Raw genomic sequence first — 12,107 nt, 5'->3', positions numbered from 1 at the left:
AAGAGGTGTATTTAGCACCTTATTTGCATAAGTAAGTACACAATTCTTGAATTATAGGTAACTAATTTAGAACTTATTTTTCTATTAATATTATTCCAACTTGTAGGGGTCATTGGCAGTTGCTAGTTATTCTTCCTCATCATTCTCTTGTAGTTCTCTTGTGTTCGTTGCACAAGAAAGCTAACACATTGTCCATCAAAAATATATTAGAGGCGTAAGTTTTTTATTCTATTTTATTTTCTTCCAATATGATTAATATGATTTAATGAATTTTTACTTTTTGTAGGTCTTTGGAAGCTCATTCAAGGTTGAGGGGTGTTCCATCTGTATATAGGAAGAAGATGCAAATAATTGCACCTAACGTAATTTATATGTCTGACTACCATTTAAGTTCTAATGTAAAACATATTATAATTATTTGTATTTGATTTATAGTGTCGACGTCAATTAGGAGCTATGAGTGTGGGTATTACGTCATGAAACACATGCACACAATTATATGTACAAACATTACTGACTCATGCAATAAAGTAACAAAAAACTGACTAAATACTTATGTAATTGTTAATTACAATATTGTTTAACTTCATTATGCTTTTTGTAGATATTTAATGATTCAGCGTCGTTGGAAGGTAGAGAGGTGGAAGAAATTAGAACCAAGTGGGCTTCCTTTCTTGAGTGTTGCTGATAACTTGTAGAAAGCTTAGTTTTATAATACTTACAATCTTTTTGAGAGTATTTGTAAAAGTTGTCAAGGTTGTAGGTTTATTATATACAATTTCAATTTTTGAGTTTGTTTAGACAACTTAACTGTATGAAATTGGTTTTGTTTGGAATTGTTTGGTCTGGTGATATGAAAGTTATTTGCAGGTGAATTGAATGGAAAGGAAAATGGTAAAATAGAAAAATCATAAAAAAAAATCTGACTTACTATGATGTAGTTTGCACTGCCTATCATAGTAATTTGGACTTATTATGACGTACTTTGCATTACTTGTCATAGTAAGTTGGACTTACTATGATAGGTTTAACAAAAAATTGTTATAATAAGTTCATTGATTGTTCCAGCATCGTCAACTTGTGCAGTGGTAAGTTAGACTTATTATGATTGTTAATAGAACACCTATCATAGTAAGTCTGACTTACTATGACAGATTTCTGCAATGTCATAAAAAGCGCGCATTTTCTATGACTCCTAAAACTATGACACCAGAATACCTGTCATAGTAAGCTCGTTTTACCTATCATTATAAGCCCATTTTCCAGTAGTGTTGTTTGAAATAATTATATGATAAAATACATTTTATTAAAAATACAAAAATAATTTAGATAAACTTTTACAATAAAAATAATAAAATTTTACTGTTAAATTTTACAAAATAAAATATTTATATTTAATTAATTATATTTTAATAAATTTAAATTTATATAATAAATATATTCTATTGTTTCTGGAAAATGGAAATTTATAATAATTTTTCGAAAGCAAATACACTCTTATTGACTTGACTTGACTTAAAAAAAAGAACTAAATAAAATAAATACATTATGATATTTGTCTAAATCTTATAACCTCATGTTGATCTATATACGTTCAAAATTTGATATTTTTATATTCTTCAAAATGAGTTGGTGAATGTATATCTTTTGTTTAAATGAACATTTTATTCTATTGCCATGTGTGGAGACATAGCACATATTGGTTTAAACATATGAATTGGAGACACTAAACACACTTACTTTCCATTATGGTTTCCCTTTTGAGAGGTTCTTTAAAATAATCTATTGTTGGTGAAATCAGATCCACCTATACAAGATCGAATTTCATACCAGACCCTCAAACAATTATTATCGATTTTCATTTTGTTGTATTTAAAAGTAAAAAGATACATTTTTAAGATACATTAGTCATCGATTACGCTTTCCTTATAATTGATTAATAAAAAACTCAACAAGTGTATTACACGTTGGTAATCAATTACCTTAATTGATTACTAGAGGAGGTAAAAAATAAAAATAACTGGAGTTGTCATAATAACGAGTTGTCATTCCTTAATAACTTTCAATTCCAAAAACATCAAATTGGAAGTCATATACCCTCCACAAGAGTTCTCTATAGAAGTCGTGCACTCCATTTATAACTTTCAACAATTTCACTAAGGAAGTCTTTAATCCCTTACATGAATTCAACAAGGAAGTCTACAACTCCACACAATCTCACTAAGGAAGTCTCACACCTTCCACACCACGATTTATAAGAAGCCAAAAAATTGAAGCGTTGATGAATTAATTACAACAAACTCGTACGAGGAAGGGGACACGACTTCTTCATGCAAACTCGTCACTTCCTACACGACTTACCTGAAGTTGATAATATTTTACAAATATGTTCATATTTGTAATTTTTTGTAAAAAGTACTCCATTATAATATAAAAACCCAAAACATAGCTTCATGAGAGATATATTAATTATTTATATTTCTTTTTGTTATCTAAAGAGTGCTAAATATGATTTTAAAATACAATTAAACTCTTCTCTCTTGTGTTATTTCTTGTCCTCCACACATTGAGTTTGTGAAATATTTCTCTCACAAGAAATTTTATTTATATATATTTTTTCAAGGAGTTATTCTTTTAATCTTATAAATAATTTAATTGTTAAATAATAATTGAAAAAACCAGAATTGACAATTAAAAAATACTTAGTAAAAGAAATACTTAGAAAAGCCGAAGTGGCTTTAGGTAGAAGAATGTGTGTTTTTTATTTCATAAAAGGAAAAAGAAGATTTAAGAGTAACTCTCTCTATTCCATGTAACCAGAAGTATTAATGATAACAATTGTAATCATTTATTAATTAACGTAATTCTTTACCAATTGGAAAAAGCCCAATCAATGTAGTTAAAACCACTATTAACATCATGAACTTAACAATTCCACTATTTCACATAGTACTTTTGATTTAAATTCCACGTGTGATCGTGATACGGTAGAATCATGTTATCAACGAGCAAGGTTGTGGAATTACATGAATTCTCGTTTTTTTCTTGTTTCTTCTACTCCATTTCAAAATGTTGCTTCACTTTCTCGGGTCAATGGCTTTTTGGTTAAATCCAAGCCTCCTTGAAAAGGTATAACATAATTTTTTCTCGCACATAATCTTCTTCAAGTAACTAAATAAAGTTACATGTCTTCTCCTTGAACCGTTTCTTTTTTCTTCTTAAGCATCGACACAATTTTGCTTCTCTCTCACCTCTCATCCAACGAAGTACAAGTACAATTTTCTTGAAATATTTGATTATTTATTTAAAGATAAGATAATAATAAGAGTTAAATATATTTTCCTTTCTTTTAACTTTTGTGAAAATTAAAATTAATATATTTATTTAAAAGTGTGATTTAATTTAATTCTTCAACTTTTTCTTTTCTATAAATACGTAAATTTAATATTTTTTTTATCAAATTTTAATATTTATTTGACATTCAAACTGAACTATGTTTAATGATTATATTGGAGTTGATATCTTTTCACTTCAATGTAAGTTAAGAGACATATTTCAACCGTAAAATAAATTTAACAAAATTTGATTAATTATAATAAATTCACGTATTTTTAAAATTAAAAAAATAAATTAAATCAAAGTTTGCAAAAAAAACTAATTATATTTAACTTTAATAATAATAATAATACATGGATCAAACCATAATTAAAAAGATATAAACATGGTTTTAGTTTCAAAAATGATTTTTTGAAATACATTTTATTTGACAAAGTTGATAAAATTACTAAATAGAATAATTTTTTATTTTTTATAAAAGTTACAAAAATAAAATAATAAAATTTTGAAATCTTTTTTACCAGAAATAATTTTTGTCAAAATTTATCAAACAAAATTTTGTTAAACTATATTTTCCTTTTCGTTTTTACAAAATTAAGAAAATTTATAGTTTTAAAAAGATATTTTATTGAAGTCATGGAAGAGAGAAAGAGAACATGAACCACATTAGTGAACTGACGTAGTGACTAACCATACAAATCATCATCTCCCTCTGCTGCAGCAGATGAGAAAGGGTCTGAGGCACCTGTTGCAGTGTTCTCATTTCGTTCTGAAAACCGAAACTCAGATCCAAATCCTCGCGACTGCTGCAATGTCTGAGCAAAAAGTTGGTATTTTCTGATGTCAGCATCACTCACACTCCTCCGAGCAAACTTCATAGACTCCTCAAAGTGTGCAGGCTTTATCTCAGACACCTCAACAATCTCATCTTCTTCCATGGCTTCAGGATTTTCTCTTTTTCTTCTCTCCTGCTCAATACCCTGTTATTGTAGTTAAACTAATGAGTTTCAAACTTCCACAGAAAGTCACACCACAAGAATGCATGTCTTGAAACAGTTCCAGAAATTGGAAAAAATGGTGATTCCCAGATATTCTTTAATGACAAGGATGTTATGTTTTCCATGCTACCTTTTCGATGTCTTCCCTAATGGCATATTTGCATGCGCGTTGGCAAATTTCTGTTATGTCTGCACCACTGAATCCATGAGTATAACTGGAAAGAGCTTGAAGATCAACATCCTTTGAGATTGGTGACTTCCTGAGGCATGCTTTGAAGATTTGAAGACGTGAACTTTGGTCGGGTAAAGGGATGTAAATCAATTGATCAAGACGTCCTGGTCTGAGCAATGCAGGGTCTATGATGTCTGGTCTGTTTGTTGCCCCAATGATGAAAACTGTTTTCTTCGCTGTCATACCATCCATTTCGGTTAACAGTTGGTTCAACACCCTATCTGCAGCACCACCAGCATCCCCCACAGAACTGCCTCGCTAAAGATTGCAAATTTTCAAACAACATCGGAAGATAAACATCACAAACAACGATTAAAGTGACTAGGTTGTCAGATGAAAGGGAAGACAAGGAAAAGTCGTGGATTGTTTTGTGGATTTAGAAAGAAAGATAAACTTCCAACCAACAAAAATAACTAACACCTAACATTTGTCCATAAAAAAAATATTACTACCTTTAGAAAATTATGAATGAGCAACAAATCATTCAGATGAAGTTTCATACCTGGGTTGCAATGGAGTCAAGTTCATCGAAGAAAAGCACACAAGGAGCTGACTGTCTGGCTTTGTCAAATATCTCACGAACATTTGCCTCACTTTCACCAAACCACATTGTGAGCAACTCAGGTCCCTTCACACTTATAAAGTTGGCTTGGCACTCATTAGCAATGGCTTTTGCTAGCAGGGTTTTACCACACCCGGGAGGTCCATAAAAGAGAACACCTTTAGAAGGTGACATGCCAAATTTCTCAAACTTCTCAGGATGTTCCACTGGGTATTGAACAGTCTACACACAAGAAGCAAAAACATTTCTTACATTTTTTTGCAAATGCAAAATGCTTAACTACCTTAAAATCTACATGTTCAACATATTTAGGATATCAGAATAACCTCCTGAAGCTCCCTTTTCACATTCTCCAAGCCTCCAATGTCGTCCCACGAAACATTTGGAACCTCCACTACCTGCCAACAGCAAGTGACAGAATATTTTCATTAAGATTGGTATTTGAAATGATTGAAAGAACAACATGGGAAAGCATGGGATATGCTAAAAGAAGATCCTTTTTGTGTTGAAACTTATGAAACTCAATATGATTAATCAAGCTCTAAAATTTTTGGTTGAGTAAAGAAGCGAAACTCACTGTTTCACGCAGAGCAGAAGGGTTGGAAGAAGTTAAAGCAGTTTGAAAGTGTTCATTAGTCACAGCCATGGAATTCAACACCTCGGCATCAATTGTTTCATCCTCTAAGTCAATGACATCCATTTTCTCCCGGATACACTGTAGTGCAGCCTCCGTGCAAAGAGCAGCAAGATCTGCTCCGACATAACCGTGAGTGTCTCTTGCAACTTTTTCAAGATCAACCTGAAATACACACCATAAAATTGGAGTTGGGAAGTGCAAAATATATTACCTTCAGAACATCATAGTTTCATGGCAAGACATTATGAACAGAATCTTACGTTGTCTGAGAGTTTCATGTTCTTTGTATGAATTCTAAGAACCTCCAACCTTCCAACTTCATCTGGGACACCAATGTCAATCTCCCTATCAAACCTTCCGAATCTTCTCAGAGCAGGATCAATGCTATTGGGTCTGTTTGTTGCTCCAATAACTATCACATGTGATCGGGTTTTGAGGCCATCCATAAGAGTCAAAAGCTGTGAAACTATACGCCTCTCCACTTCACCATGCGTCTTTTCTCTCTTTGGAGCAATCGAGTCTAGTTCATCAATGAAAATGATAGAAGGGGAATTCTTTTCAGCTTCTTCAAATGCCTTCCTCAGATTGCTTTCACTCTCACCAGCCAGCTTTGACATTATTTCTGGTCCATTGATCAAAAAGAAGAACGCACCAGTCTCATTAGCCACTGCTCTTGCAATCAGAGTCTTCCCAGAACCAGGTGGTCCATAAAGCAAAATTCCCTTTGGGGGCTTAACACCAATTGATTTGAACAGTTGTGGATGTCTTAGTGGAAGTTCTACAAGCTCACGAATCTGAGCCATCTGCTTCCTAACACCACCAACATCATCATAACCAACTTCATTCAATCTCTCTTCATCTTCCCTTTTTATTGGCTCTCCCTCACAGAAGATCTCAGTATCAGGTGCCACCACACAGTATTCACTAGGATCAGTCTCTATTACCTTGAACTCAACACTACGCATTCCACCCCTAACAAGGAACAAGTCCCCTTTTCTCACAGGCCTGTATGACTCCAGAAAGTATGCTATGAAACCAGAACACAACACAAGTCACATTCATCACTGATGCAGAAAAAAAAATGCTATTGAAGAAGAACTTGACTTACGCTTCAGATATGCATCAAACAAGTTGCCAGTTACACCCTCAATGGTGTCATCAATTGGAAGGATGTGAACTCGTTTTCCGTACTTCACATCAGGACATTGATTGACAGAGACAACATCTCCGAGTCTAACTCTAAGGTTTGCCCGAACAACCTTATTCATCCTAATTTTCGGTTCATCACAATGTTCATCAACCAGAACAATACAAACTGTGTCCCTTCGCTTCTTTCCCTGAGAATGAAAACTATTTTTAGAATCACATTCAACTCGCATTAGCATCAATATACAGATTATATGTACCTTTATCAGAACAGTGTCTCCCCGGAATAACTGAAGCTTCTCCATTGTTTCAGGGTGCAGTGTAACCACAGAATTATCATCGTTGACTGCTTCATCAACAATAAGTCGGTTAGGAGATTTCTTGCGTTCTAATATTGCTGTGGAATAATCTTTCTTCTCACTTTTCCTGCACCAAGCATAATCAGACTATTGTTAGCTACATTATTATCACTTAAGAAATTTTAAACCAAATCACCACTGCTTTGAGATTACACTTACTATATATGTTCATAACTACCATGGTTAAAAACTATAATTACATGGAAAGTGCTGTTACTGTTACTGTTACTGAAAAACTTTCTCCTCTTCCTTGATGACTACCAAAACCTTAAATTTCTAAGGTACCCTTCTCTTCAATTTACACAATCGAGTCTTCGTTGAAAACTATGTAATCCCTGTTTCAAACTATTGACTCGCAACCATAATATTTAATTGCTTGTGATCAGCTGGGAAAACACACACTGACAAACAAAAGAGAAGGCAAAAACCCAGAAAGACACAAATAGCACAACTCAGTTACAACTAACTACAGAAATTAATTTTGTGGTGCAAGATCAAACACAACTTTTATTTCTCTTCCATACGTGTTTTTCAACCAGAAAAATATACTTCAATTGTTTTCCAATTGCGTGTTGTAATAACAGGAAACGGAGCAAGAACATCAGTAGTTATTTCAGAACAAAAAAAGTGAAGAATACATAAGAACAACTCTTCTAAAGCATATTCTATTTCACAAAAGAATAGGTAAAGGAAACCAGAACAGTAATAAGAGTGAGAGAAACGCACGAGTCCAAAGAGGGTTGACCCTTATCATCAGGGTTAGATGAGGTTGGATCCGCCATGGTTCAGTGAAAGCTTTTACTTGGTGGTGATGATAATTCTTTTAACTTTTGTAGACAAAAAGTATGAATAAATAAGAAGTATATTACTTTGTGTTACTGTGTGAATATGTAGTTTACACAGAAGATTCAAACTTTCTTACAAACTAAGCTTAGCTTTATGAGAATGGAACATATATAAAAATGGAAAAAGAAGAAAGAGGAAAAGAAAAGCGGGTGGTTTTGTTTGGAGTTATGGGACATGACATAGTATTGTTGAGAACTCCAATGAGGTACGTGCTAGTGTCCATTAAGGTTATTGGGAGTTGCCACGCATCACCTTGTTCTTACGCTTTGTTATGCCTTCGTGTGACTCTTTCGTAGTTTAGTTTCTATTACCAGCACCGCATGCAGAGTGCTTACGAGAGCGACGCAATATATTTAATTAATTTATCAACAATAAAAGAAAAAGAATAAACACGTAATAATTCTTACATACGTTTAATTTCTGATTAATTTTAAATGAGAAAGGGGATTCCTAAAAAATTATATATTTTTTTATAAATTTTAAAAAATATTATATATAAATATTCTTTTTTTTTATCGGTAAAGTTAATTGTCAGATTTTGTTAATAACCTACAATCTTTTCCATACATTTGATTTTTTCTTCTAAAAATTTCATGGTTTAATAATGCTAATTATATATAAATGATAAGATATTCTTATTTATGTATAGAATCAACTAAAAATCATCAAAACTAAATTTATGGGCTATTATTGGTTGACAAAGTTTTTTAACAAAGTTTTTGACAAACTTTCTTATTTTGGTAAAATAGTATTATTTTATTATTTTATTTTAATTAAAAAATAAAAATTTAAGTTTGTTAATTCCATTTTTAGATACTTTGTTAACTTTGTCAAAAAAAGGTTTGTCAATAGGTAATTTTCCTAAATTTATATTGTATATAAATTCTTTCTTAGATTAAGTTTCAAGTCACACCGAATTAAGCAAGTTAAATTTAAGCGGTGTCATGTTTATAGGAAAATATGTTCTCCATCCCAATCTTTCATATATATAATTAATGCACAACTCTATATATATATATATATATATATATATATATAATTTCATGCAAAATAATGTGTTCTCCCCACACTTCACACAATTTATTATTGTGTCTTGAAGATTGAAACTATAATCATTCAAACACATCGTGTCATTTCGAGATTTGAGAAAATATTTCATAAACATCATTAAAACTTAAAAATTATGAATAACTTATGAGTACAAAACTAATTCTTAAAATAAAAAATTAACTCGTTAAATTATAAATAAACTTAATATTCTGAAACTATTCATCTAAAATTTCAAAAAAAAAAAAAATGGGTAGAAAGAAATTGAATTTATCCATACTCATGCTCTAGCGCCTCCTCTGTTCATGGGATGATTACTATCCAAAATTAGAGCACGTGGCCATGCACGTGGCGGATTCAAACCCTATCAGACAATTCTCATTAACTAGAGAATGCTCATGTATTTCTTTGTCTTGTCCCTTCCTTAATCTCGGGGTGCAAATGTAAACAAAACAAAACCATTTCTTTCTTCCAAGAGATTTGCTTAAACTCTTTAAAATGAAAAAAAGAAAAGAAAAAGTGAATGCATCTTTAGATGAAGAGTTAAAGAACAGATATTATTGCAAATGAAGTAATTATCTTTACATTATAGAACGATGCACTCTTTGAAAATTTTCCAACCAATAGTATATAAAAAGATTGGCTCCAGAGGGATAACACATACAATACAATACAGGTTCAAGACTCATTGCAAATGGCTCCACTCCAATGGCTGAACCAAGAATTCAAATCATTCTTGTTCTTTGCAACCATTTTCATGATAGTCCTATTGATGAAATACCATCTTGGAGAAAAGTCGAGAAAGAGAAATAGGTCTAATCTCCCTCCAAGTCCTTCTATCACACCTATCATTGGCAATCTCCACCAGCTTGTAACCTCACCCCACATAGCTCTTCAAAGACTCACACAAAAGTATGGTCCCATAATTTTCCTACAACTAGGTCAAATCCCAACAGTGGTTGTCTCCTCAGCAAAACTTGCAAAGGAAGTGCTGAAAACCCATGACCCAGCACTCTGTAGCCGTCCACAACTTTTCTCAGCCAAATACCTCTTCTACAACTGCACAGACATTGCTTTCGCTCCTTACGGTGCTTATTGGAGGCACATAAGGAAAATTTGTATACTTCAGCTTCTGAGTGCCAAAAGGGTACTCTCATATAGTTCTGTTAGAGAAGAAGAAGTTGCTCGGCTAGTTCACAGGGTTGAAGGGTCTTATCCTGGAACAACCGATTTGTCTAAGATGCTGGGGCTCTATGCAAATGATGTCCTTTGCAGAGTTGCATTTGGAAGGGAGTTTTCAGAAGGAGGAGACTATCATCGACATGGGTTTCAAACGATGCTTGATGAGTATCAAGAACTGCTTGGAGGTTTCAGTGTTGGAGACTTTTTTCCTTCTTTGGAGGAGTTCTTACACAGTTTGACAGGTATGAAGTCAAGACTCGAAGGCACTTCTCGGAGGTTTGATCAACTCTTTGATCAGATACTGTATGAACACAAGGGTTCCAATAAAGTAGAAGAGCATAAAGACCTTGTAGATGTTTTGCTCGAGGTGCAGAAGAATGGCTCTGCTGAGATGCCTCTCACCACTGATAACATCAAGGCAATCATCTTGGTTAGTCAAATCTTAAAAACCATTTGAGAAGAAAAAACTTTCAATCTACTTTACCTTATAAAAGTCTCGTTTTAGTGTTTGATACTTTCACCTTAGTTGAGCAATGAGAACCATGTGTGTGTTACTGCAGGACATGTTTGCTGCAGGAACTGATACCACCTTCATAACTCTTGATTGGGCGATGACAGAGCTGCTAATGAACCCACATGTTATGGAAAAAGCACAAAGGGAAGTTCGGAGCATCATGAGAGAGAGAAGAGTGATTGCAGAGAGTGATCTGGCTCAAATGGAGTACATGAGAGCTATCATCAAAGAGACATTCAGATTGCACCCTGCTGTTCCAGTGTTAGTCCCAAGAGAATCCATGGAAGATGTTGTGATAGAGGGGTACAAAATTGCAGCCCAGACAAGATTTTTTGTGAATGTTTGGGCAATAGGTAGGGACCCCGAAAGTTGGGAGGATCCAAATGCATTTAAACCAGAGAGGTTTTTAGGGAGTGATGTTGACTACAAAGGGAAGGATTTTGAGCTCATACCATTTGGGGCAGGTAGAAGAGGTTGTCCAGCTATTTCTTTTGCCATTGCTGTTGTTGAGCTTGCTCTGGCTCAACTTCTCCACAGTTTCCATTGGGAGCTTCCTCCTGGTGTTACACCCAAAGATTTGGACCTCACTGATGTGTTTGGCATTTCCATGCATAGAAAACAACATCTTCATGTGGTGGCTAAACCATACTTTCTTTGAGCACTTTCAGCAAGCAAGTAGAAGGCTTGTTAAGCAAGCAGTGGTTAAGAGAGCTATGTGTGAACCTCCAGTGAATTGTAGGGTTGGATGAACTTGGTTCTTTTGAAACTTTTCCAGCTATTTTTAACTGTTTGATGAATGATAATAAATCATGGAAAAGTGATAAACTGTTTGTCAAAATATTTATTCTACACTTTTACTTTTATGACTTTGTTAAATTAGTAATTTTTTGTTAAATTAATATAATTGTTAGTTAAAACTAATATGTTAGTGATAACATATTCAAACATTACGTAATCTTTTGAAACTTCATAATCATCATTAACTCTGATCCTTATTAATTTTGTGATAATATAAAAAATCAGTTATTATGATAGAAAAACATAACGTTCTATTTTTTTTTTAAGATCATAATACTTTGACTAAACTAAACTAATACTTTATTTAAAGTAATATAATTGTAAGTTAAAATTCAAATAAATAATTTCTAATTTTCTTAAAGACCATAATACTTTGATTAAACTAATATAATACTTTATTTAAATTAATATAATTGTAAGTTAAAATTTAAATAAATAATGTCAAAGCTG

The 12,107-nt window shown here is 32.9% G+C and overlaps 2 protein-coding genes across 2 annotated transcripts; one reads left to right on the top strand and one right to left on the bottom strand.

Moving 5' to 3' along the window:
• Positions 1 to 3,943: 3,943 nt before the first annotated feature.
• Positions 3,944 to 8,209, bottom strand: LOC114163250 (cell division cycle protein 48 homolog). Its single transcript, XM_028047436.2, has 9 exons — positions 7,997 to 8,209; positions 7,172 to 7,337; positions 6,874 to 7,102; positions 6,026 to 6,792; positions 5,706 to 5,927; positions 5,455 to 5,526; positions 5,069 to 5,350; positions 4,465 to 4,824; positions 3,944 to 4,316 (listed from the first exon to the last, which is right to left on the bottom strand). Exons 1-9 carry the CDS (start codon positions 8,050 to 8,052, stop codon positions 4,023 to 4,025), a joined length of 2,448 nt encoding a protein of 815 aa, XP_027903237.1. The 5' UTR covers positions 8,053 to 8,209; the 3' UTR covers positions 3,944 to 4,022.
• Positions 8,210 to 9,726: 1,517 nt separating this feature from the next.
• Positions 9,727 to 11,693, top strand: LOC114164524 (cytochrome P450 71AP13-like). The gene is made up of 2 exons (XM_028049235.2): positions 9,727 to 10,775; positions 10,906 to 11,693. Exons 1-2 carry the CDS (start codon positions 9,858 to 9,860, stop codon positions 11,515 to 11,517), a joined length of 1,530 nt encoding a protein of 509 aa, XP_027905036.1. The 5' UTR covers positions 9,727 to 9,857; the 3' UTR covers positions 11,518 to 11,693.
• Positions 11,694 to 12,107: the final 414 nt, after the last annotated feature.

The sequence above is a fragment of the Vigna unguiculata genome, chromosome 9 (assembly GCF_037176805.1).
Source record: "Vigna unguiculata cultivar grain cowpea cultivar isolate G323 ecotype 2 chromosome 9, ASM3717680v1, whole genome shotgun sequence".
NCBI classification, from domain to species: domain Eukaryota; kingdom Viridiplantae; phylum Streptophyta; class Magnoliopsida; order Fabales; family Fabaceae; genus Vigna; species Vigna unguiculata.
Note: the sequence above shows the minus strand (reverse complement) of the source record. Positions and strands in the feature narration are given on the sequence as shown.

Bases quoted from the DNA above. Each gene is read 5' to 3' on its own strand.
- LOC114163250 (XM_028047436.2), bottom strand. From the start codon at position 8,052: ATGGCGGATCCAACCTCATCTAACCCTGATGATAAGGGTCAACCCTCT. The intron at 7,338-7,996 runs GTGCGTTTCTCT...TGCTTGGTGCAG, and splicing joins GGTCAACCCTCTTTGGACTC to GAAAAGTGAGAAGAAAGATT. The intron at 6,793-6,873 runs GTAAGTCAAGTT...CTGGTTTCATAG, and splicing joins GTTTGATGCATATCTGAAGC to CATACTTTCTGGAGTCATAC.
- LOC114164524 (XM_028049235.2), top strand. From the start codon at position 9,858: ATGGCTCCACTCCAATGGCTGAACCAAGAATTCAAATCATTCTTGTTC. The intron at 10,776-10,905 runs GTTAGTCAAATC...GTGTTACTGCAG, and splicing joins ACATCAAGGCAATCATCTTG to GACATGTTTGCTGCAGGAAC.